A 25,419-nucleotide genomic window follows, 5' to 3' on the forward strand; every position below is an offset into this window, starting at 1 on the left:
GCTGGTGATGCTCTGCCAGGCCGGTATTGCTGTCATCTTTAGCTTATGCTTGTTTTGGGGGCTAGTCCCCTTCAGTTTTCTCTTCAGCATATAAAAGGCATGCTCAGTTTAGCAATGTTACAAAATTTTGAGATTTAAAAAATCAAGTCTGCAATTTATCCCATCAGATAAAGCATAACAATAAGTTTAATTTGACACATAATTCACTTTCATATCTCAAGTAATAAAAAAGTTATGGCCATTTTCATACTCGGAAATTAGCATCTTATTCCCTATTGATTTTCTATGGACATAACAAAAAAGCTGTGATCGTGGACAGTCAAAAGCACTGAACCTTCTTAAAAATTAAGAGAACTGAATGAAATTTTCAGTTATCATAGATTGAACCATTCTGAAACAAATATAAAATAATTTAACTTGGATGACCTGAAATTAAAGCAGATAATTAGTTAGTTACCCAATTGTAGCTAATTTCAAACTTCAATTTACTAGATCTAAACATCTATCCATTTCTTAATAAATGATTAACATTTTTAAATAGCCCAAGTGTCCAAATAATATTCACAAATAATTCACAATAAAACATGATTTTTAAATCTCATTTACATCAATTTATAGGCCAAATGGAAGGAATTTAGTGTTCAATTGCTGTAAATTAAAGTCAATTTAAATCGGCTTTCTAGTGGGTTCATGTGGAACGCGCTGGTTTAGAACGTTCACATTGTGCTAGATTTATGCCCTCAAATGCCCAGAAAAATACTCAGGGATATAAAGAGCCCAAAATGAACTACTCGCTATAGAAAACTTTAATTACAGGGTTATATACATGCCCCATTTAATGTAAAAATAAGGTACATACCTTTAATTGTTTGCTTTATAAAATCCTGGGGCTGCGAGAGGTTGCGGAGTGAGATAGTGGTTTTTAAATTACTCTAACTATTTTACAAGGCCATAAAAACTAATAATACCTTTTGCGACGGGGTCTTTCAGCGATTTTCCGTTAATGATTTACTAGGCTGAATATTTTCGATTGCAACAGCCTAGTAAAAATCGCGTTTTAAACCCGCCCCCTCTAAACAGCGCCAAAATCACACACAAGGGGTGGGGCAGATGCTCAGCCACGATTCAGGTAGGTTTTGTAACATACCTACTCAGTTGGGTTCAGATCGGGCAGATTGACTCGGCCACTCAAGAATTGACCATTTTTTAGCTTTGAAAAACTCCTTTGTTGCTTCAGCAGTATGTTTGGGATCATTGGCTTGCTGTAGAATGAACTGCCGGCCAATGAGTTTTGAGGCATTTTTGAACTTGAGAAATAGGATGTGTCTATACACTTCAGAGTTCATAATGCTACTACCATCAGCTGTTGTATCATCAATGAAGATAAGTGAGCCAGTACCTTCAGCAGTCAAACATGCTGAGGCCATAACACCCCCACCACCGTGTTTCACAGATGAGATGGTATGCTTTGGATCTTGGGCAGTTCCTTCTCTCCTCCATACTTTGCTCTTGCTATCATTCTGATATAAGTTAATCTTCATCTCATCTGTCCACATGACATTTTTCCAGAACTGTGGTTGCTCTTTTAAGTACTTCTTGGCAAACTGTAACCTGGTCATCTATTTTGGAGGCTAACCAGTGGTTTGCATCATGCAGTGTAGCCTCTGTATTACTGTTCACAGACAGTGGTCATTGACAATTCCAAGCCTGACCCCTGAAGAGTGTTTCTGATCTGGCGGATAGGTGTTTGGGGATTTGTCTTTATTATGGGGAGAATTCTTCTGTCATCAGCTGTGGAGGTCTTCCTTGGCCTGCCAATCCCTATGCGATTAGTAAGCTCACCAGTGCTCTCTTCTTAATGATGTTCCAAACAGTTGATTTTGGTAACCCTAAGGTTTGGCTGATGTCTCTAACAGTTTTATTCTTGTTTCGCACCAATAATGACTTCTTTGACTTTCGTTGACACAACATTGGTTCTCATATTGATAAACAGCAATAACAGTTTGCAATGGTGATGGAAAGTCTGGAGGAAAGACTAGGTGCTGAGAGCTCTCTTATACCTGCATGAAGAAGGCAATTAAACACACCTGAGCAATTACAAACACCTGTAAAGCCATTATGGTGCCCTGAAATGTGGGGACTATGTATAAACACAGCTCTAATTTCTACATGGTAAATCCAAAATGTGTGTTTTTTTAATTGGATTTTATCGGACTTCAATGTTATATCATTTCATTAAATGTTGTACCCTTTATCCTTTATCTTTACACTGTGGACAACTTGATTATATTAATGAATAGTTATTTTTGACTGGATAGCATGCAAACAAAAGCATTTCACTCTCATTTCAAGTAACATAATAATCAACTAAACTAAACTATGAAGGGGAAACCAGGATTGAGAGACACTGACGGAAAATATAAATGGAGAGGAAACAAAAGGAGGGAAGGGATTTGTATTGTGTGAACCCTATTCAGTTGAACTTGGTTTCCAATTTGCTTGGATTTGCTTACCAATGGATGAATATCTCAAGTCTATTAAGACCATGAAGTGGCTGATGTGCAATGACAAAACTGGAGTGGAAGCAAGTCATCTTCAACCTCAAGGAACTGCCAAAGAAAAAGAAGATAATCTGCACTAATTCTGTGTACTTTTATTGGTAATCATTCAGAAACAAGTCAAGAATGTCGCTCAGACTGAGAATAGATGGGTCTGCAAAAAAAGCCTCAATACAACATGACTATTCCTGCCAGATGCTTAACAATCAATAAAAATTATCTGATGAAAATGTATCTGATTAGAACAATGTGATGGTCCATTATAAATTTATCCTCATTTTCATCTGTTTGGTATATTGCTTATAGTAGTTTTTTATAATTGATTATCCTGTCTTTTTGAGAAATCAACAGCATTCGCTCGGGAAAGTAAAACGGTGCAAGTATTGAACACCAAGATAGATACCTCTCCAGAAAAGAGAGCTACCTTCATCTTCTGCAGTTTAATGTTTATACATGTCGTGTATACAGCACAACTTTTTTCATGTAAAGTTGAATCTGGGTACACTTTTGATACTGATTATTAGCGTTGTCCCTTAACCATGAGGAAAACCAGCATTTCTTATAATCAAAAATAACATTGCAAATGCATTCATTTAACTTTCAAGCAAACCAATGGATATGTTGTATGTTTATTAATTGTAATTTATACTGTAAAGCCAACATAACTTCAGGGTTTACGCAATAGTTGCCGAGCATTTTTGCAATAATCATGCTAGAAGTTTGCATTGCATATCCAATAAACTTACTGCGAATCAACAACAAAAAGTGAGAAAATACAAAGCTCAGGAATTATTCATTAATTATTCAAATCATTTGAAGCAACAACTCTAATTGTTAAGATCACAAAATTATTGTTATTACATCCTTGATGTTGTATGCAGTTCAAAGAGATAAAGGAATATTGAAGTATGAGGATTGAACAAGAAAATGGAATTAGATCTGAGGTGAAAAATGCCTCTGCAAAATTAAAGCATCAAATATTGTACTATTAAATACATTGAAATTACCAATAGGGAGGGATGTGCTTCAAAAATTTAGGAACATGTTGCAGTGGATATAGAAAAAAGAATCCATTTTCAGCAATGAATAGATGCCAAGAAATGGTTATAAAGAGTAATGATTACACAAAGTAATTTTATATTAGAATATATATTTGGTAGCATAACAAAGGGCCACGGGAGTTTTAATAAAGATAGAGGGCTGACAGATGTTTGCATCAAATAATGAATCATTCAGAATGATTACCAGATTGCATTTTAACTGAAGCATTCAGATGATTTAATATGACATGTAAATACTGGTTACTTTCCACACATGTAGCATGAAGTTCTAGGGCAGTGTTGTCCTTTTGCTTTGCCAGTGGAGGGTACTGGAAGGATGCTCTGTGATTCATGTATTGTGATTTTACTGGTCAATTAACAATGTTGAAATAATTGTTGCAAGCTTATCCTATCATAATTGCCTGTTCATTCCTGAGGAATAACATTAGCATATAATGATGAGCAGAGGAAATTGTAGTGTTTTAATACCATCGTGCCACGTGGAAAGAGACCAATCGGCCCATTGTTCTGATGCCAGGAAAAGAAAAATGTATATCTTTATCGTTTTCTTTTCCAGTTACATGGTATATGTTTCCTCTTAAAATAGCCATTGTCCATTTCCCTTTAAGGTAGTGCATTCTATGTTATAACTCTTGAGAATTTATTCTTTCCACATTAAGGGGCTTTCCCACTGCGGCGACCTAATTTGCGAGTTTAGAAGAGTTTGCTCTCGACTAAAACTCGCAGCATGGTCGACACGTGGTCCAAGGAGGTCCTAGGAGCTCACTGGAACTCTCCTTCATGCTCGAGGGAAGTTCCCGCATACTCGCGGCGGCCTCAGTTTGGTTGAGGAAAATCTTTCAGCATGCTGAAATTTTTTCCGGGAGTACAAATTGATCGGCATGGTTCTTTTGAACTCGTAGTGCAGTGGAGTGGGGTCGCTAGGCAGTCGAGGTAGCTGTAGGCAATCTCCTTTGCTGACCGGGCAATTTAATTTGTTCATTGGAGTTTTCAGGATCAAGGAAATCCGACCAGTAATGTTAAATGCCTGCTAAACTTTATTAAAGGTTGTCTGGCTTCTTAAAAGTGGCTCCACTCCTTCTCTCCCCCCCCCCCCCCCCCCCCCCCCCCCCCCCCCCCCCCCCCCCCCCTCCCCCCCCTCTACCCCCCCCCCCCTTCTCCCCCCCCTCATACTTCCCCCCCCCTCACTTCCTCCCCTTCCCCCCCTTCTCTCCCCCCTCCGCACTCACTGAAGGACTTACCGTACACTGTGGCAGCCGTCTTTTACCTTCCTGTTCACGCGGGTGTGAATTTCAGACAGCGCTCCCCTGCTTTCCCTGGCTTTCGCCTTTGTGATGTGTGTGTGTGTGTGTGTGTACGGTCGATCTAGCTCACGGTTTCATCGAGCTTGAAGGTCGAAGACAGTCGCTGTAAAGTCGTGTTAGTGGGACAGGCCCTTAACTTTCAGCTGTTTTGTTAATTAGTTTAAATCAGTAGTTACCGATCCTGTTGCCACAGGAAACGTTTTGTCCTTTTTTATTGTGTCAAATCTATCCTTGATTTTGAGCACCACTATAAATTCTACCGTTAATCTGTTCTAACTCAGACAAAAACAACTCTCATAAGGACAACTTTAGCTTCTCTTGTCTATAAGTAAATGCAGTCTTTCATTTCTGGCCATTATAGTAAATCTCATTTGCATCTAAGATTTTGACATTTCTTACAACCAATAACCTACCAAGAACTGGCCACAGTATTCCATTTGGCCACAGTATTCACTACTCACACCCCTTGGTCTTCAATTCTTATTGTCATCAGCTTTAGTTACTCTCACTATGCTTTTCTCCCCCGCTTGACTTATCTTCCAATGCATCCTGCTAATCTAGATTCACCCGTTACTTGCCAGTTCTTACCGCCACTTGTTCGCCTCCCCTCTTCCTACTAGCTACCTCCCCTGCACTTCATCAGTCTGGAAAATGGGTTATAACCTGAAACATCTGTCAATTTATCTCTGCAGATTCTGCCTTACCTGTTAAGTTCCTCCAGTCCAAGATTCAAGCATCTGAAGTTTATTGTCTCCTTAATTTTATCGTTTATCCTTTCACTCATTATTCTTACCCTACTTTCTCTTTTTCTTTCCTCTCTCTCTCCTCCTTTCCCTCCATCACTTCTGGAGTTCTTGTTGCCCAAGGATAGGATAGGTTTAGAGGGATATATGGATAGGTTGTTTAGAGGGATATAGGCCAAACGCAGGCTGGTGGGACTAGTGCAGATGGGGCATGTTGGGCTGCGTGGTCAATTTGGGCCAAAGGGCCTGTTTCCGTGCTGTATGACTGACTCTATTTGATGACAAGACAACAAATTAGAGACAAATGATGTTACATGGAGAATTGCTTGTCATTGATAAGGTAGATTTGTCTTTTTGCTACTAAATTAACCCAGGTTATTCAAACAATGGGAGTAAAGAGGTACAGTGAGACAGTCCTGTAGAGAGGGAAGGTACTGTGGTTGATGTTCATAGTCAGGTAGTAAGCTGAATGTTGCCTATTTTGTGACCTTATCAGTTGATGTTATAACCCTCTGTGTTTATGGTCATAAACCTCATTCAGGAAGTCCTGTTATTGCTGGAGATGGTACTAAAGAAATCATTGTGACATCAAATGTTCAAGTGTTCAAGTTAGTTTAATCCCAAGAAAACTGCTTGGGTTTTGCTGGATGAAAAGAAGATGGTTAAGAATTTGATTCAACCCATTAACCGCATTACCCTCCAGTGCCTTGCTGCGCGCGCTATTGAAAAACATAAGGTGACTTACAAAGGATTAATTCCAGAAGAACTGGATGCTTTCATTATGCTGGGACTTTATTTTGAGGATCAGCTTCTATGATATTTACTCTCGGTATTTAGTATTATTGAAATTCCATGCTGCAGGAAACCAGTTTATACAAGGTATGTTTACACCTTAGTGAATTGATATGTATTTTACATGGTTTTACATGCCCTTGGTTTGCATTAGGTACACAATGCAGTTCTTTACCTGTGGCAAATACATGGTTTGCTGCCCAAAGACTGCTAATGAACCTGTGTATCATTTCCTCTGCCTTTGAGTATTTTATCCGATGTGACTACTTCAGGAATGAAAACCAAATGGACTCCGTCCCACCATGCTTTTGTTGTTCATCTTGTTAGTCTCAGAGATGACACTCATCGTCGCATTTTACAAAAAGCTTTAGGATGCCAAACAAATTGCAATTTTCAATTCTGATAATTTTGGGGGAGGAAATAACGTGTGTTTATTACTTTCCATGGTGTCAGCTGCAGCATTTTCACATAACAATCCAGTGATAACACCAAATTGTTTTCACTCCCAATTGTTTTCACTTGTAGAGTGATTAGCTCCAACGGGTAATCTAGAATTTACCGCCGTTAAGCCAAATTTCTAATTTATAGATTTTATGATTGGTTAAAATCCAGTTACTAGTTCAGTAATTTCTTTGTAGCATTAATAAAGTCTATTAGCAAATTCAGTGCAAACCAAATTGAAAGGGAAGAAATTTATGCTTTATATTCACAAAAGATGCATACATTTATTTAATTAGCAGTTAAAGACTTCTTTAATTTGGATATTATCAGTTGCTTTGTTTAAGGCAATTTTGTCTATGTAACAGACAATGCCTGGTTTCCCCCCTTTAAATGAATTCACTCTTCATGGTTTGCTCTCGAGATAAATCCATACCCAATCCAAGCATAGAATTGAAATGGGCCAGATCACTTCCCATCCAGCACATTATCTAGACAATATTTGGAGTCCAAGCATAAAATGCTAGCCAATCATTCATGTTTTTCATGTTTCAGCACACTGAATTTTGTCTGTCGTTTTCCATTCAGTTACAGCTTCTTGTAAAACACAGTTTGTCATATAATGAAGTGTTTTAATTTAGATTCAGTTGCAGCATGAATAACCAAATGAGGTGAGGTAACACAAGTATTACAGATATACCACATTTAATAAACGGCTTTAGAAACCCTGATCTAAATATAGTTTCATTGGCAAATGTCAAAAGTAAGGAGATTATGAGCTAATAACCTTCATTGTAAAGCAATAGTTTCTTTTTAATGTTCTCCTAAAACTTTAACTATGGGTGTATTTGCTCCAGATGTATTTAAAATATATGCTGGTTGCTGTGTGTTCTTACAATTTTGTCTTTGAAACCAAATAATCTGGGCATATAGTGTTTAAAAAGATCTTTGGTTCTGCATCACTTAGTAACATGAAACTGTGCTGATGTAGATAGAAAAACAACTCCAAAATACATTCACAATCATATATTTATCACAGCAAAACAGAATTTAAGATAGTAATTGAATATCTGCTTTTGGATGGTGAACATGAGCATTTTACATTTTAGGATAACACTAGACCAGGTGTGGACCCGTTGAGCCTGTCCCTCAAGGCAATATTCCACCATTGACTCAGAGCCCCCAACTGCGCAGGCACGGCTGACGGGTTCACGTTGTGACGCAAGAGATCCCCGTTGTGAAGCGCAGCCGGCGAGTGGGAGCGCGACTGCGACGTTTTTAAAGTTCAAACTGGCAATAACCTGTAAAATATAAGATCAATGTGAACGCATCTCACTCTCACTCTTCAGTCCCCTATTTCCCTCCTCCATTATCCTCCCTCTCCCCACCCTCCACCAACCCTCATCTGCTTCCTCCCCTCACCCCCCTCCATCCTTCCCTCCCTCTTCCCCTCCCCTCCTCCATTACCTCGCCATCTCTCGTCCTACCCCTATCCTCCATTCACTCTCATCCCCCAGTACACGCTCCCCCTCCTCCTCACCCTCCCCCTTCTTTCCCCTCTCCTCCTCCACTCCCTCACCTCTCCCTCCCTCTCCTTTCCCCTACCCTCCATCACTCCCTCCCTCCCTCCATACCCCCCCCCCCTCCCTAACCCCCTCCACTCCCTCTATGCCCCACCTCCCCCTCCTTTCCCACCTCCCACTCTCCCTCCTCGCCTCCCCCACACTGCCCCTCTCCCTACCTCCCCCTCCTCTCCCTCTATCCCCCCCCCTCCTCTCCTTCTATCCCCCCTCCTCCCCCACACTCCCTCCTCACCTCCCCCACTTTCCCCTTCCTACTCATCTCCCTCTACCCCCTGCTCCCCCACTTTATCCCCCTGCTCCCCTTTATCCCACTCCCCCCCCCACACAGTGAAAATCTTGATTAAAAAAAAACCTAAACACAATGTTGGCTGTTAATGAAAATAGAGCAATTTGTTTAAAACAGGGGGGGTGGGGGTTGGGAGGACGGGCAAACGTGAACTCGACGTGTGTGTGTGTGTGTGTGTGTGTGTGTGTGTGTGTGTGTGTGTGTGTGTGTGTGTGTGTGTGTGTGTGTGTGTGTGTGTGTGTGTGTGTGTGTGTGGTGTGTGTGGGGGGGGTGCAGACAGCGTCAGAGGAAGGATCTGGAATTTCTTTGTAAAACGCCAATCAACCTTTGAGTCAATTAATAGACTCGGCTTTCATCAACACCCCCGGTCACACACTCCTCCCACCCACCCCGGCCACCTTCTGCGGCCCAGTCGGACTAAAGATGGTGACGCGCAGCATTCTCTTTCAAGCTGCTGCTACCATTACCGTTGGCAACCCCCAAGCAATATTCCACCACTCACCAGTTCCCCCAACGCAACTCTCTCTCCCTCTCCCTCAATCTCAATGGCGGCGCGCAGCATTCTCCTCCAAGCTTCTGCTGCCATTACCGTTGGCAACCTCTCCTACAAGCTATTAACGTTGACAACATCCCATTGTGATGTCATTGTCGCACTCGGCAGGTGTAAATGAGAGCCCATTGTGATTGGTGGACTGTGATATGGCATTGTGACATCATCACTGGAAGCTGCTGGAAGACTCTCTCAGAGGCCATTTTTGGCTTTTTTAAAAAAAACTTTAATCATCAATAATGTGAAATATAACAGGAAATCTGAAGGGAACCTGATTATGGCGTGGACGGGAAAAGTGTGAGTAAGAAAGTGGAAAAATTTCTGACGAAGATACAAAAAAAACACATATAAGATGAGAGTTTTATAAGTATATAGATAATAATATATAGATTTGAACAAGTTTATTTGATTACAGCCTTGAACTTTCTTAAGAAATATTGATTTTCTCTATGTAGTTAATTTATCGCAGCGTACACAGATTAAACGTTCAATTGCTGGTCTGTCTGGCAACAACTGCCTTGGAACCCTGAAAATGTACTTAAAGTCCAACCAAAACTGTATGAAATTCAAATTAGTTTGATTTTAATTCTAAAATTATGTCTATTACATATTTTATAAAACCCATCAACAAATAACATATTGTATAATAACATTTAAAAAATGTTTTTATAATTCCACAAGCTACTATGATTGTTCTATATTTTATTGATTGTCAGTTTTATCATTTAGCTGAGATCTATCATGCCTTAGAAAATGCTTAATCATAAGTCAATTTCTTCCTAGTGTAGGAATCCCATTACAAGGTCTGTATTGTTGGATAAATAGTTACATTGGATTTTTTTAGGTGGCTTTCCTATAAAGATTATATTAATATGTACATTTTGTATACGTATTCAATGTTTATGTTAATATCACAGTGTTTAAATTGTCAATATAGTTTGTTGTAGTAAAATGTTTAGGCTTATTTATGTTATGATTTTTAAATATGAAGCAGCATTTCAGATTTCCTATTCAGTGGATCTTTAAGTGTTTAGATGGAAACTTGGCTTAAATTTAACTCCATAATCTAGCAACCATTGTAAGAGCTTAATAAAAAGGCATGCTTGTACTGTAATACAATCAAACTCTATTTTCCCTTTTTCTCTTAGGCTGCCAGGACAATGCCAGTGCTTGGGTCTGCCAGTTCCTGATTACTTCAAGAAGTGGATTAATCTCAAAAAGGTACTTTGAGTAGCAGACAGTGTTTTCAAGGATGAGGACTTAGAGATGCTTAATGGCCAATCCTATTTACATTGAAATGAGGAGATGATGGCTCTAAGCCTGGTATTATTCTGATACTGGGATCTTCTTCTTGTGTCACAGCTAAATATGATATTATATACAATCTGAACTTAGAAGTTTCCCTCGTAGCTGTCTTGTAAGCATGTGTTGCCTTTGGGGTAATCAGGAAAAAATATTATGTCCTTACAATCACAGGGTTTAGGAATATTAAAATGTCTTGGCGCATATGCAGTGTTATTTTGATTGGTATTTTAACCTTTGACTAGCCTATAAAGAAATTCTCTCTTCAAGCCAATATTACATTGCTGAAATTTAATTCAGAAATCATACCAGATAATAGAAAGACAGATAATGTATGCATGGAGGATATTATATTTGGTCTAAATGCAGAGGGGCCAAGACTTTGTACTTGAATAATAGCCCAGAGTGACTTATAATCTGCTGGCGAGAAATACCGTACTGTCAGTGCAGAAAGGAGAACTCTTAAATCAGGGAACAATAAAAAAAAATCTTGAAAGTAAGAGGACAAAGGCACAGATCCTCCATTAACCCTTAAATGATCTAATTTTGCACTTATTTGGCTAAGTTTTTCCTTCAGAACTTACACACTTCGTTTTCCACCATCCATCATTATATCCACAAATTTAGGTTTTATTTCTGAGAATGTAAATAGACTGCAACTTTTGATATTATTAACCATCTAAACTGTTTATTTGTCTGTGTAGATTTTGCTTATAATGTACAGCTCTTTTTATTTTATGTATTTATTATTTTGATAGGAGCATACTGCTTGAGTAGTTCATAGACTCAATAATCAATATCATAATCAATATCAGTATCAATTTTATTAGTATTTTAAATAATCCCTTCAGACATTATTGCAAAATATTTAATACATTATTAAAATTTGCTGTTTGAGTTCAGAATCCTACAAATACAACAGGGTCTAAGAAGCAAATCACCTGAACTTTCATTTGAGTAACTAATTATTTTTTATTGCAATCATGGGTTCAGGTTTATTGGACATTTGCCCTATGGTGCATATAACAACCAGGTGATTAAATAATTTAAAAAAAAGTTAATTCTGTTTTCAAAAGTGATTTGCTGATTTATTTTTTCCCCTCTCTGTTCTAAATCTGACATATTTGTGCAAAAAAGAAAAATTGTTTTAAATCTATACATAACAAAAACTGATCTTGGGCTCTTCCGGTTTGCATGGTTTTTCTATTTGCGCAAAAACGGTACGCGATAGCACTACGATTATTCGCCAGCTTACTCACCTTTCTTCTGTGCTGCGAGTGCAACACGTTTCATTCCAATCGATGGTATTGGTCTCCACCACGCAGATTGGTCTCCTCTCCTGTCAGTCAGGAAGGGGCACCGCCGGGACCATCGCCGTACTGATTGACCACGTCCGCTGTCAATCGGCTGGAGGTCCCCATGGTCAAGGAGTGGCGCCGCCGCCCGAGCAGCTGCAGCCATGCAGTACCTGGTTGGGAGGGTGAGCCCAGGTTACTGGTCCGGGAAGGGGCCAAGGACGAGCCCGGGAACTGGGCCTGGGCTGGTACCAAGGGACAAGCTGTGGGCTGGAGTCGTGACCAAGCCCGGGGCCAGATTAAGGTGTACCAGCGCCTCGGGGCTGCCTGGCTGCCACCATCCTGCAGCACAGCCTCTGCTTCCTGCTCTACGGGCCGCTCTCGGCCACCCGCCACCCTCACCCCCACCCCCGGCACAGCGAGCCCGGCTCCATTGAGGGCGAGGTCTGTGAGTGCTTCGGCCGCCTACAACCTAGGCCGGGCCAAGTACAAGAACCAGAGTTCACACAGAGAGTGGTGAATCTCTGGAATTCTCTGCCACAGAAGGTAGTTGAGGCCAGTTCATTGGCTATATTTAAGAGGGAGTTAGATATGGCCCTTGTGGCTAAAGAGATCAGGGGGTATGGAGAGAAGGCAGGTACAGGATACTGAGTTGGATGATCAGCCATGATCATATTGAATGGCGGTGCAGGCTCGAAGGGCCGAATGGCCTACTCCTGCACCTATTTTGTATGTTTCTAACCAGGCCGAGTTCCAGGCCCTGGCGCTGCTCTGTGACATGGGTAGGTGCTGGGGCATGGAATGGGAGTGGGGGGAGGAGGATGAGGGAAATGGGGAGGAGGGAGATGGTGTGGTAGAGGGAGATGGGGGGGGGGGGCGACAGAGCCGAGCTCTGCTGTCTACCCGCGGGTGAGGGACACCGTGGGGCCGGGGACGGGCAGCGCTCCAGCGGTTCCTGCCCACGGGCGCAGACACTGGGAGCGGTCCTAACGCACCACACCATTACACGAAGAGAGGGAGTGCCGCAGCCTGGCCCACAGCACAGGGTGGGGGAGAGAAGATGGATGGGGGGGGGGAGAGAGGGATGAGGGAGGGGGGAAAGAGGGAGGGAGTTGGATAAAGGGGTGGTGGAGTGCAGGGGGGTAGGGAGGGGAGTGGAAGGGGTCTGGGGTGATGGGCAAGGTGGGATGGGGGGGGAGTAGAGGGAGACGGGGACAGGGAGGTGGATTTGATGGGAGGGGGATAGGCGTGAGTGGTGGAAAATTGCGTTGGGGGAATGGGTGAGTGGTGGAATATTGCGTGGGGAACGGGTAGCGTTAGGGGACCAGGCCTTCCGTGTGACAGGGACCCAACGGGTCTAGTATTCAAATAAAACAGACATCCAGTATCTATCAAGTAATAAGATTATTGCAGACTGTAAACTTAGTTTTTGCACAGGTTACCTGACCTAGTATCCTTTTAGTGTAGAACTAAGGTGAAGAACTGGGTGAAGCTGGCAGAATGATCCTGCTGTTTTGTCATTTTGAGATCAATAACATTGGCACTCCTTTCTGTCCTGCTATGACTGTAAATATCTGTTCAAGAGAATTGATCTGCAGCATGTCTGCAAAAATGACATTAAAGAAATCGAGAAGACAATGTGAGGTATTTGCTACTCAGATGCATGTCTAGAGTCTGAAATTTCAAGCATCGAGATTGGCAGTTTTGGTTTCACGAAGGAGGGAAAAATTGCCTGAGGTCTTACCTGAAGCAGAACATTGTTTAAAGATGGGGCAGATTTACATTGGATTTCAGCTTTATGAAACCTTTCAGTATTTCATTTAAAAGATTTTCTTTGGTTATGTGACTGAAAATTACCAAGTTTTCACTGTGTCATGAAGATAGGAGATTTTTTCACTTTAGCATCTCTAACTTTCTCTTGGCAATTGCTTAATAATTTGTACAGAATAACTTGCATCTTATACTTGTACACTATATTGTAATGTGTTTGCTTGTATTCAACACAGCTTGTGACTAAATATCTGAGTTTTGTTTTAGTAAATGCCCCCTCCTTAACCCTACAATGTTCGTCCTTTCTCATCAACCTTTCCTGAATATTGACTGGAGGTTGACTCTTTCAGAAAGGGTCAGCAGCTGCATAATAACGTTGAGATGAGGAAAGCACTGAGCATAGTTCTGATTAACATACAGCCAAAGGAGATAAGAGGGAAGAGCTTATGTGTCACTTTGCAGATGGCAAGCATCTGTTTTGACTGCAAATTTGTAACAGTGAGATCTAGGAATTGCTTAGGCAAGGGGTAGAATTTGTCAATAACTTGATGTTCACTGCATACACAGCCAGCAAGCCTGAAAGAGAACTGTACAAATCGCACGTTAATCTCTTACAACTTGTTTTCTTGTCAGGATAGTGATCAAGAGGTTGTAAATGGTGTTTATATTTAAAATTACATCACATTAAATATGTGCTAATCATTGCAAGGTACATTTATATTCATACAATGTGAATAAATATAATTATCTAACCATTTCAGATACATAGATCGTTCCCTCATTCTCCGCCTCATTTTGTCACATTCTTGCTTTCTTTCTTTATCCAACCACTTACCCATCAGTATATTAGTGGATAGACCGATTGTGTTGAAATGTTTAATATCTACTCAATAATCTGTTTTTTGGATGCACTAAAAAAAAAATATTAGAGAAGATTAATTTGATGAGCAGTGATGGTTAAAAGAGAACCCAAATATATTCATATCTACTAGGAACAAAGAATGGGCAGCTTGGGATATGTGGGAACGGTGTGATGTCAGTAATGTCATTGTCCAAAGGAGATTGCCAATTTGAAGAGTAATGAGAACTTTACTTTTAAAACATTGAAGATTTGAAGTTAGTCTAGGTTGGCAAGGGCAGGAGTGATGGGTTACTGGGACTTGATGAAAATAGCATGAGGTAGCATGGAATGCAGCAACATTTTAGATGTAGCGAAAACTTAAAGATGGGAATGGATTAAAACCCTAACAGTACATCATTGTAGTAATTTAATATCTACATATGATATTATTTTGTGAATTGCCTTGCTTCAATAGTATCCTTTTTAATGCACCCGTCAAAGATTATACAGCAAGCTTCTTAAGCATTTGTCTATTATCATCATTGCCACTTGGTGTTAGGCATAATTTTGCAATCAGTTTCGCCAATCAGAGCAGTGTGCTCTGCTTTTTTATGTTGTGTCCACTGGCATAAAGCTGTTTCTGTCCCTTTTGCGAAATGGAGCAGTATGTTTCGCACAAAAAATAAGAATATGAATTTGTTTCAGGTTATTTAGTTTATTATGCATTAAAACCCATCACTTGTGGTAAAATATATGACTAGTGCCAAGTTTGAGATTTCTTTAGCAAAAGAATATACAACATTGGTCCTGTTTGTTTCTCGAGGTAAGTGTATAGCAAGATAAGTTGGAGTGGAATATTCTGTCTGCCTTTGGAAATGAGGACATGAATCCTGACTTATTCCCAGAATTACTGCACAACTTCTCATATCATCCTCATTTCAGAGTATGCATATGCAGAAACTTAGTTTGGGCACTTGCTCTTGTCATATGCTCAGTAAAGTGTATTAACATATTGAACAGTTTTATGCTAGTGGCCTTCCTGCAAGTAAATAACCTAATTGATTTTAACTGGCCACCTACTTTCAGACGGTAGTTAAGGTAATTCATATGTAAACTCAAAAATTTGTGCATATTGAAACATTATTGATTATTTGACTTAATGCATACATTTTTAGCCAATATTGTATAAAATGTCCTTGATTTTATTTTGTCATTCCTATTTTTTCTATGCAAACTACCGACTTGAGGGTTTATTTGGTTTGGGCAATGCAGCTTTGTTATCAAGTTCAAAAAGCATTTCTGTTCGAATGTTGTATTCAACTAACAAAGTTAAACGGGAGAAATATTTTTTTTTCACATTTAGCATTAGACAACAGGTATCATGTAGTCAATGCACAGCGATACTTTGTATTTTACGCAGTGTTTTCATGACATTGTAAATCACCATGGAATAGGCACTGAGGAGAAACTGTTTTAAAGAAAAATGAGTTAATATAGGAACAAAAGTCTTGGAGATGTATTTTGATAGAGCTTTTAAAGGACACACACGAATAAGAGAGAAATATCAGAAAGTAGAAACAGGACAGTTGCAGGCCAGTGCCAAATTGTTGCAATAATACGTGTTTATTCCAACCTTAAAATAAATGGCAATCTACTGCACTATTGTATTCTTTCTATTTTCACAGCACCCAATATTCGTACTTGTAAGTTATCTTTTGTTATTTACTCTTGAGACTAAAATCCAATTTTAATCCACAATACAGTGATAAAGGTTGTGTGGTATTCACAGAATGATTACATGACATGAATTGTTTTTCCATGCATGTGCCTAGAACAACATTTCATAACAATGCCATGATATAACATTGCATCTTGAAACTTTTAATTTTAATTTCCTTATTAGTATTTCAACGGAAATCATTTGAAGTGACTGGATACTGTATTTTTAGAAGAAATGGGCTAATTTTGTGGATATTCACAAACTGTCCTTAGTATTTGAATATAACACTGTGGTTTGTCAGATTTTCCCCATGATGTGTAAATCAACAGTAATGGAGTGTTTCTGCCATTGACCATTAGCTTGAATCTGAGCTGGAATGACATCTTTTGAATGATGCATAAGAATTGAAAAGGGTGCAGTTGGGAGCTGAATTATGATGAAATAGTTTATAATTCTAGTGCATAATCTTAGTTTTCTAATTCCTAATCTTAAAATTAATAGTTGTATATGTCTAAAGAATCTACTTATGATCACTCGTAGTGGGAATGAAATGAATTGTTAAGATTTAGAACAATTGACATCATAGTTAATAAATCAAGATTGTACATGCTGCAAATAGCAGTATGTAAACAAAAAAAATAAACAAAAGATATATAAGGCGTTAAAAGGACTTAGTGTGACAAAATTCTATACCCTGATAATTGAAGTCCGAGTTATTTTAAAGCCTCCCCTATAAATAGCTGTCGTGAAGATGCACAAGGTTACATGCTGGAGTGGTTGACTTCAAACTGATTTAAAGGACTCTGCAATTGTCTGCTGCTTTAATCATCTTTTTGTCCTATAGCCATAACAGATTTATTTTAAAGAAGGTTAGTTAAGCGGTTCATAATGGGGATAAGTGGTGAGTCAAAATAAAAGATACACAATTTAATAACTAAAGCTCTTCAGATAAAGACCTGTTCAAAGTATAAAGATCATTCTGTATTTTGACAGCTATTGAATCTTCCATAGTTTGCCAGAGGACTAGTAGAAGTCACGAGGCCCTTCCCTATGCTGAGTTAAAAAAAAATGCTTTTGTCTTAAATATGGCTTTTAGCTATCATGTCTAGCTGCAGCAATTAGTGGAATTGCTGGAATGGTAATTAGATATAGGTTGAAAAAAGAAAAAAAAGTGAATGTTTGAAAGTAAATCTGTTTTGTCATTCTGCACATAAAATTACTAAATCATATAGAATATAAAGCCTCGCATTGTCTGCAGCAGCAATTGTAGATGGTCACACATAACATATTATTTTGTCAATTATCTTAGATTACCCTTTTGTTGTTGAATAATCTGCCAGAGGAAACATTTTCTCCTTTCCTACGATATCAAGATCTCAGATAATTTAGAAAATACTATCCTTCTAGTTGAACCACACATCCGCTATTGAACCACACATTAACAAGTATAACTACAGTTATTCATTTAATGTCAAATATTAATATTGTATATTGTTAATATCTAATATTGTTAAATCTAGATTGATACAAAGCTATGACTGAATTCAAAATAACAATTCATTCAAATAATAATTGAAAATTAAAAATCTGCAAATGCTGGAAATCTGAAATAAAAGCAGAATTTTCAAGAAATATTCAGCATGTTACATAGCATCTGTGGATAAAGCAACAGAGCTAATATTTCATCTTAATGGCCCTTCATCAGAACCAGGACTAGTTCTGATGAAGGGTTGTTAATCTGAAATATTAAGTTTGTCTCTTCACAGATGATGCCTGACCTAATGAGTATTTCCTGAACTTTCTGTTTTAATTCCTTCATACAAATTGATTTAATCCTTACTTAAATCATCAAGTATATATTACTAAAAGTGGCATGGTTGCCCTATGTTGCCTCAGCAGCAACCTGGGTTTGATCCTAATCTGCAACGCTGAGTAAAGTGTGCATATTTTCCCTGTGTGAACTTCCTCTGGGTGCTTGGCTTCTTCCAATGTCACAAATATGTGGATTTGTTGGTTAATTGGCAACTATACATTGTCCCTAGTGTGTAGGTTGGTGTGATGGTAGAATCAGGGGTAATTTGTCTAGTATATGTAGGATATGTATAAATGATGTAGACTCCATGAGCTGAAGGGGCTGTTTCAATGCTGTAACTTTTTTTTAAAACGTTACATTTAGTTCTTTAAAATTGTTTTCTATGCAGTGCATACAGGTATTTTACATTTTTCCATGCTTGAAATTTATACGCTAAACATGAATATTTTAAATAAAGTCCTATCTTAGTTTTGAATTTAAACTAAGCTGAGTTATATGGATTAAACATTTTTATGTGAAGTCCTCCATTTAAGGTCACTGCTTCAGACTATTGCAGTACTTCAAGCAGAAAATAATTTGTAAAATGCAGTCACTCAGCAAAAGGTGATAGTAATGGAGTTGGGAATGCATAGGGAAGCAGACTGCAAACACAATATGGTAATAATGGGAGATATTAATTCTCACATGGACCTGGGGCTGCAGAACAGTTTTAATTGGTATAAGCAATAGTTTCTAGAACTAACTCGGGTACATATTTACTCGATTTGGTGATAGGCTGGTAGCCAGAGTTAACAAACAAGGGAAGATTTTGCAAAAATAAAAGTTGTGTTTGTTTTTGAGAAGGAGAGCCAAAACCAGGGTTCTATTTTAAGTAAGGCAGACTTGAAAGCGATGAGAGATTAATTCATTTTAATAAACTAGACAGAAGTGATGATGGATAGGCACTTAGACTTAGAGTGAAAAATATCAATTAAGCACTTGTAAACCTGCACACACCTCTAGAAGGCAAAGGCTGCACTTGACTAGTTGGCTCACCATGGTAAGCAATAAAAGGAAAAGCCTTAAAAAATGAAAGCAAAAGTGGAAATCCAGCAGCCTGAGGGATATAAAAAGCAACAGTATAGTTGCAAGAGAAAATAAGTCAAACAAAAAGTGAACATGGATGGGAATAACAGTACAAAAAATAAAGATAATGAAAGATAAATGGGAAACTATGCTCTTTAAAGTGAGATAGAGGCGAGAATATCATGGATAACTGGTTGGAGCTGACAATTCAGTGCATTTTATCTATTTTCACAATGGCATGAAAGGACAAAATATCGATGCTGCAATAAAATCTAAAATGGCACGAAGTGAAATGTAATATATTAAAAATGAAGACTTGTTCCTTGCCTTTTGTAACTCTCACCTGTTAAGGGCAGCCACACTCACCTAACTGCATGAACTTTGGCATCAAGAAGTCCTGGGAAAGCTGAAATCAATGGGCATCTGACCCCAAGGGCATTGCTGTAGTCCTCAGGGTTATTTCCCTACACCAATCGTTTTCAGCTGCCCTTTCAACAATCTTCGTTGCTTCATATGCTGGTTGCTGATGATTTCACAATTTTTTATTCCATTCATAACTCTTCAGAAAATGAATCCGAGAATGCCTGCTGGTGGTAAAACTTGGATAATGTTCTGACCTGGCCAAGACTTGACAAATCACATTCATCCATCAATGATACCAGGCAACTACCATCTTCAATGTGAAAATGTCTTACTTCCAATGCATGACATTCAGTAACAATACCATCACCAAGACCCCTGCAAATAGTATCCTTGGGTTTATATTGAGCAATTATTCAACGGCAGGATAATAATTAATAAATATTGCACAGGGCACTGGATATATTCCCTTTAGGAAAGAATGGGCCCAAAGTGCTTGAGTAACTCAGTGGGTCAGGCAGCATCCCTAGAGGTAGAGTATAGTCCGTTTGCTTTTCTTCCATGTAGTGCATTGGGACTTGTTACATCAATCTGAGTGAACAGTCAGGAATTTGCCTTAACATCCCACCTGAAAGATAGTATCTCTGACCTGCAGCATTTGAGTCGGTTTGAGTCTCTGGACTGTGATATGAAATGCAAAATTATTGACTCACAAGCTTAACTAACTGAGTCTTAGCTGGCAATTGTAATTACGGAGGAACTAATAGTGCATTTCTTCCACCTGAAAGGCAGCAATCTACTCAGATATGCTGACCCTTACTCACCTAACTGATTGAAATCTAAGGGCTCCCAAACATAGTCTGGACTGCAGGGGCCAGTGCCTGCGCCTTATACTCACAGAGGTCTCACTGTGGCCCCTCCAATCAACTGAGTGGTGCTTTCCCAGCAGAAGACTGCACAGGAAAGAATATATGCCAGTTTACATTTGGAAACTAAAGTCCCAACACCTCTGCTCGGTTCGCCATAACCAACCTGATCTCCTGGTGGCTCAGCACTTCAACTCCCCCTCCCATTCCGAATCCGACCTTTCTGTCCTGGGCCTCCTCCATGGCCAGAGTGAGGCCCATCGTAAATTGGAGAAGCAGCACCTCATATTTCACTTGGGCAGTTTACACCTCAGCGGTATGAACATTGACTTCTCCAATTTCAGGTAGTCCCTGCTTTCTCCTCCCTTTCCCAGCTCTCTCTCAGCCCACTGTCTCCACGTCTTCCTTTCTTCTTTCCGCCCCTCCCCACCCTCACATCAGTCTGAAGAAGGGTCTCGACCCGTACCGTCACCCATTTCCTTCGCTCGATAGATGCTGCCTCACCCGCTGAGTTTCTCCATCATTTTTGTCTCCCTCATTATAACTGTTCTTTTTCCTCTTCTTAGTAATGTCTCTGTGTGTTTGCTCCTCTATATTTGTCCAAGAACTATAGAATACAGCCAGTAGTGTAATGTTTCCCTCCCCCTGTTTCTTATCTCTAACTAGATTCTAACTTTGACCTCTGTCCTTGCATTCTGTAATCTTTAATGCCCAATCCTGCCCTTTATTTGCGCCAAATTTATGCTATTGCCACATCTTATTTCCAAATGGCATCAAGTTCAGTACAAATATTGTGGATCAAAAGAGGCTGTTCTTGTGCTGCACTGCTCTATGTTCTATGACAATCTCTACTTGTAGTTCAACCCTTTTTTATAAAACTGTTCCTACAATAAACCAAATTTATTTGTTATTTCGCTTTCATTTCATTGACACCTGTAAAAGTTACATCACATTAAACCAGTGTGAACTGTTCCCCATTTTTTTAATTCCCTATTAATGTTATCACTTTCCCCTTTACTCTCTTTGCTGGTCTATTATTATGGGTTTATGCTCTAACCCTTCCTGATACGTTCTGGGTATCAAATCCATATCATTGCTTAGTACTATTGCCTTTTTTCTCTTTACCTTCTCAAACACCCTCTTACCTGAATCATTATATCCAGCACAGCTTTTCTCCCTTCCAATTCGACCCAACCCACTGCCAAACTATTTAAACCCTTCCAAACAGTACTACCATATTCATCAATGAGTATATTGGTCCCATCACTATTGAGCTGAAACCCATCTGGCTTTCAGAGATCCCATCTCCCAGAAACCATCCCAGTACTGGTAATTCCATTCAACTCTCAGTACTGGTAATAATTCTGAGATTTCTATATTTTGGAATTCTTGATTTAAAACCTGTTTTTTTAGCAGGTTTTAAACTCTGCCTGCAAAACCTCATGGCTCTTTCTACTCATGTCTTGATATCATTTTCTCCTTAACAAAGAGAGAACAGTTAGGAAAAAGCAGTTTAAATGACCAGTTTCCAACAAGATCAATGCCTCTGTCACCAACAGCAAACAAGATATCTTATTTTGTTAACATGTTTCAGGTTATCTGTTATGTGTTTGGATTGTTGCTCACTGGAACTGATGATTTACCAGACTAACTATGGATGTTTTTTAAACAAATAATGGTTAGCTACAAATTTACCAGTAGATAATTATAACAGCATGTTAGGCAAGTGCTACAACGATTTGTTGTAATTTTCTGTATTGATTTAACCAGGTTTATCAAGTTGAAATCTACAAAGAGCCTAAATTTTGCATGCTTTATTCAAGGACATAAATAACTTTATTCAAGGACTTAAACAAACAGGGAAAAAGACCAGAATAATTACACCTCAAAATAATCAAATTTTAACATTACTATTTTGGCCTAAAATTATTCAACTTAATACTTCCTAATTGAAATTATTATGAATTGTGTTCACTCCCTTGCTCTTTCTTTCACTTCGCTTTCTTCTTTTGTCTCTTTTACCTATTTATCACAGTGTGAAGGTTGAAAGAGAGAATATTAATCTGTAAAAATGAAGGCTGGCTTAGTCATATGTATCCTATACTGAAAGGCTGTAATGATGGAAGGATTCGCTCCGTCAGCAAGGTTCGTGGGTTTGATAAATGTGTAGCATTCGGTACTGATTCTCATATTCTCCTGAAAGCTGTGCTTTGATTGCTGGGGCATGGTGCTTTCAGATCTTACAGGAGACCTGCGCCATTCTTCCCTGAACAAGAGCAAAAGCCAAGGGTAAATAAGGGACAAATTTGCCCTGTTTCATTTAACGCCACAGTCTCCTTTCAAATTCTTAAAATAAATCTTTCTGCACAACTATATTTAAAATAAGCATTCTGTAGAACAAACGAGCTCTTGTAACTCTACAAATGTGGAAGGTAAATGAAAATCAAACTAGAAATTATCTGTTTGTGTAATGAGCGTGCATTAACTTTTTAATCTTCAGAGACCATCTGGAAAGCACCTGCCAAATTCTGTATCTCATCAGTCTGATTGGCTGTGGGTCAACATAGTATTATTCTTGGTTGATTGATTAGATTTGTCAATTTCTTGATAGGGATTGAGTGCTTAACTGTGATTTGACAATTTCTTAAAGTAAAAATGGGAGAAACACTTAAACATTTTGTTTTGCATATTGCTAAAACTGAAAATCTTTAACTTCAGCAAACTAGATTTCCTTGTTTGCCTTTTTTTACAATGCCTTTCAAGAAAGCAGAACATATAGTAAAGCAATTCAAGTTGGCCGTTTCTAACCTTAACAAGTATATAACAATGTGTAAACTGATTTTTTTTTTTCCATTTTGTCAATATGTGTGTAGGGTATGCTAGCTATACTTATAATTGTTAATAACCATATGTTTGTGAAAATGGTTATAATTTTAATGAACCTCAAATATGAATGTCCTGGATTTGCCCTTTATCCTCTGATTCTGACAACTTTGCACCCAGAATTTCAGATGCAGCAGAAGCAGTCAATTTTCTGATCTTATAACTGTATTTTTTGTAGTTTTATTCTCACTGAGTTTATTTTGTAGTTTTGGTCCCTTTTTGGATTTTAATCGCCAAGTATATGCTGAATCATAAATTGAAAAACTTGCCCAAGTGCATATCCTTAAACATGTCCTGCCTAATGTACACATTGTTGAATGAGCTGAAACTTAAATTCTTAGACTGATGTAAGATATAGATGAGTATGGCTTTAACGTTTCCTCAGGCCCCAAATGATTATGATGATTTATGCTCATTTATGCCTTTTTTAAGTTTTTTCTCCTGATCCGATAAAGATAATTGGGCAAAACGTGACATGTTCAAATTGGGTGAAACAATAGATGAATTTTCAAGTTTGATTTTTGGATTACACCCGCAGAGGAAATTAAATGAATGAGCTAGTAAGAATGGATATATTTTTCAATAATTGCCATAGTACCCGAAGTCTCTGTATCTGTTACAAAGCTGGTACAATAAATATATTTCATAACACTAGCAATTTATGTGATTCTTTGCCTAAGGAATTTTTATAGGAGTCACATGAAAAATATTAATTTCTTATAAGGCCCTTTATGTCAATTATGGCCTGCAATTCTGATTAGTTATAGAAATTCTGAGATAAATTAACAGGTGTAACAATTTGCAAAGCCTTTGAATATAAGATACCTGATTTGACTTTTTATTACATTTATACAGCTTGATTTAAACAAGTGAATCTTAAATACTCGATGAGAAGAGCAACATTTTACAAACCATAAAGATAAATTTTCAAAGGCAATTTTTTGATTTGGGAAGGCTAAATTATAAATGTCCATATTTGACTTTTGTAGCAATGTGCCAGCATTCCTTCAATATTCACATAATAATCAAAGCTATATTTTTAGCAAAAAACGTTTGAGACCTTGACCACGTAAGCATTATTGGGTGCATTACAGAACTCAAAACGTGTGGCAGTTGGAAATGTTGGCCTATGTGTAGCATATCATCTCACGTTAACAAAAAATCAAAATAACTATAAAATACTTTTATACAGCACATTTAAATTAGAAAAATGTCCCAAAACACTTCATACGGACATTATAAAACAAAACATGACACTGAGGAACATGACATACTTGCACGATCAATGGATGGTTTTACTGGAAGAGTGAAGTAGAGAGGTTTAGGAATGGAATTCCAGACCTGAGTCTCATAAGAGCATGTCATGCTTGCCAATTGGAGGGCAATTAAATTTGTGAGCAAGCAAGGAAGGAAGGAAGATTGAATTTTGGCAGAGTGCTGCAAAGTTGAAACAAATTAGTGAGAGTTTTGGGTGATCTCAAGTTATGGAGGGTAGAAGGAAATAAATACATTATTTATTTACTTAATGTAGACCTTTTTTATGAACCAATTTGTGCTTCTATTGTGTTCATGAGGAAAGCCTTTTGTCCTTTTTTGGTTAAGTATTTGTATCAATTCAAATATCTGTCATTCAATAATCCTGCAATTATTGTTTAATAATATTCAAAAGATGGAATATGATGTTAACTTGGTTTATTGGAAAAAATTGTAGCGGCATTATAAACCTCGTGTTTATCTATTATGATAATGCTATTGCATGATTACTGCAATATGGAAAAAGTGAGTGATATGATTATCATGGGCTTAATATCATATGATATATCATCATATCATTACATTTTGACAGTCCTAATTGAAAAACACTTATTGTAGCTTGAGGCCAGATTTCATTCAAACAAAAGCACCTCTAGGGAGTGTAGTTAACTAAAAAACAGTATCTCTGAAAGAAATTACAAAGAAAATAACCCCCTTATGTTTTGTTCAACACTCATATTTGCTAAGATTATACAGTTTTAATATTTAAAAAATCTCACTTCCATCTGATTTTTTTTCAATATTCTATTAATTCAAAATATATTTACTAAAATCCTTTCTTTAATGGGCTAGTTTTAGGCATACAGAGTTGTGTTCAGTGGTAATAGCACGATGATATAAAGCAGTTTGCCAATTCCTTATAAACATTTGTCCTT

The 25,419-nt window shown here is 38.3% G+C and overlaps 1 protein-coding gene across 3 annotated transcripts in view; it reads left to right on the plus strand.

Moving 5' to 3' along the window:
- Positions 1–25,419, plus strand: part of LOC129700879 (ERI1 exoribonuclease 3-like) — a 288,420-nt gene that overhangs the window by 57,367 nt on the left and 205,634 nt on the right. For all 3 annotated transcript variants that reach the window (XM_055641657.1, XM_055641658.1, XM_055641659.1), the window contains one exon: positions 10,464–10,536. In XM_055641657.1, coding sequence (XP_055497632.1) covers positions 10,464–10,536 — 73 coding nt within the window. The remainder of the gene's footprint in view (positions 1–10,463; positions 10,537–25,419) is intronic.

This window comes from Leucoraja erinacea, chromosome 10, assembly GCF_028641065.1.
Source record: "Leucoraja erinacea ecotype New England chromosome 10, Leri_hhj_1, whole genome shotgun sequence".
In the NCBI taxonomy this organism is placed as follows: Eukaryota; Metazoa; Chordata; class Chondrichthyes; order Rajiformes; family Rajidae; genus Leucoraja; species Leucoraja erinaceus.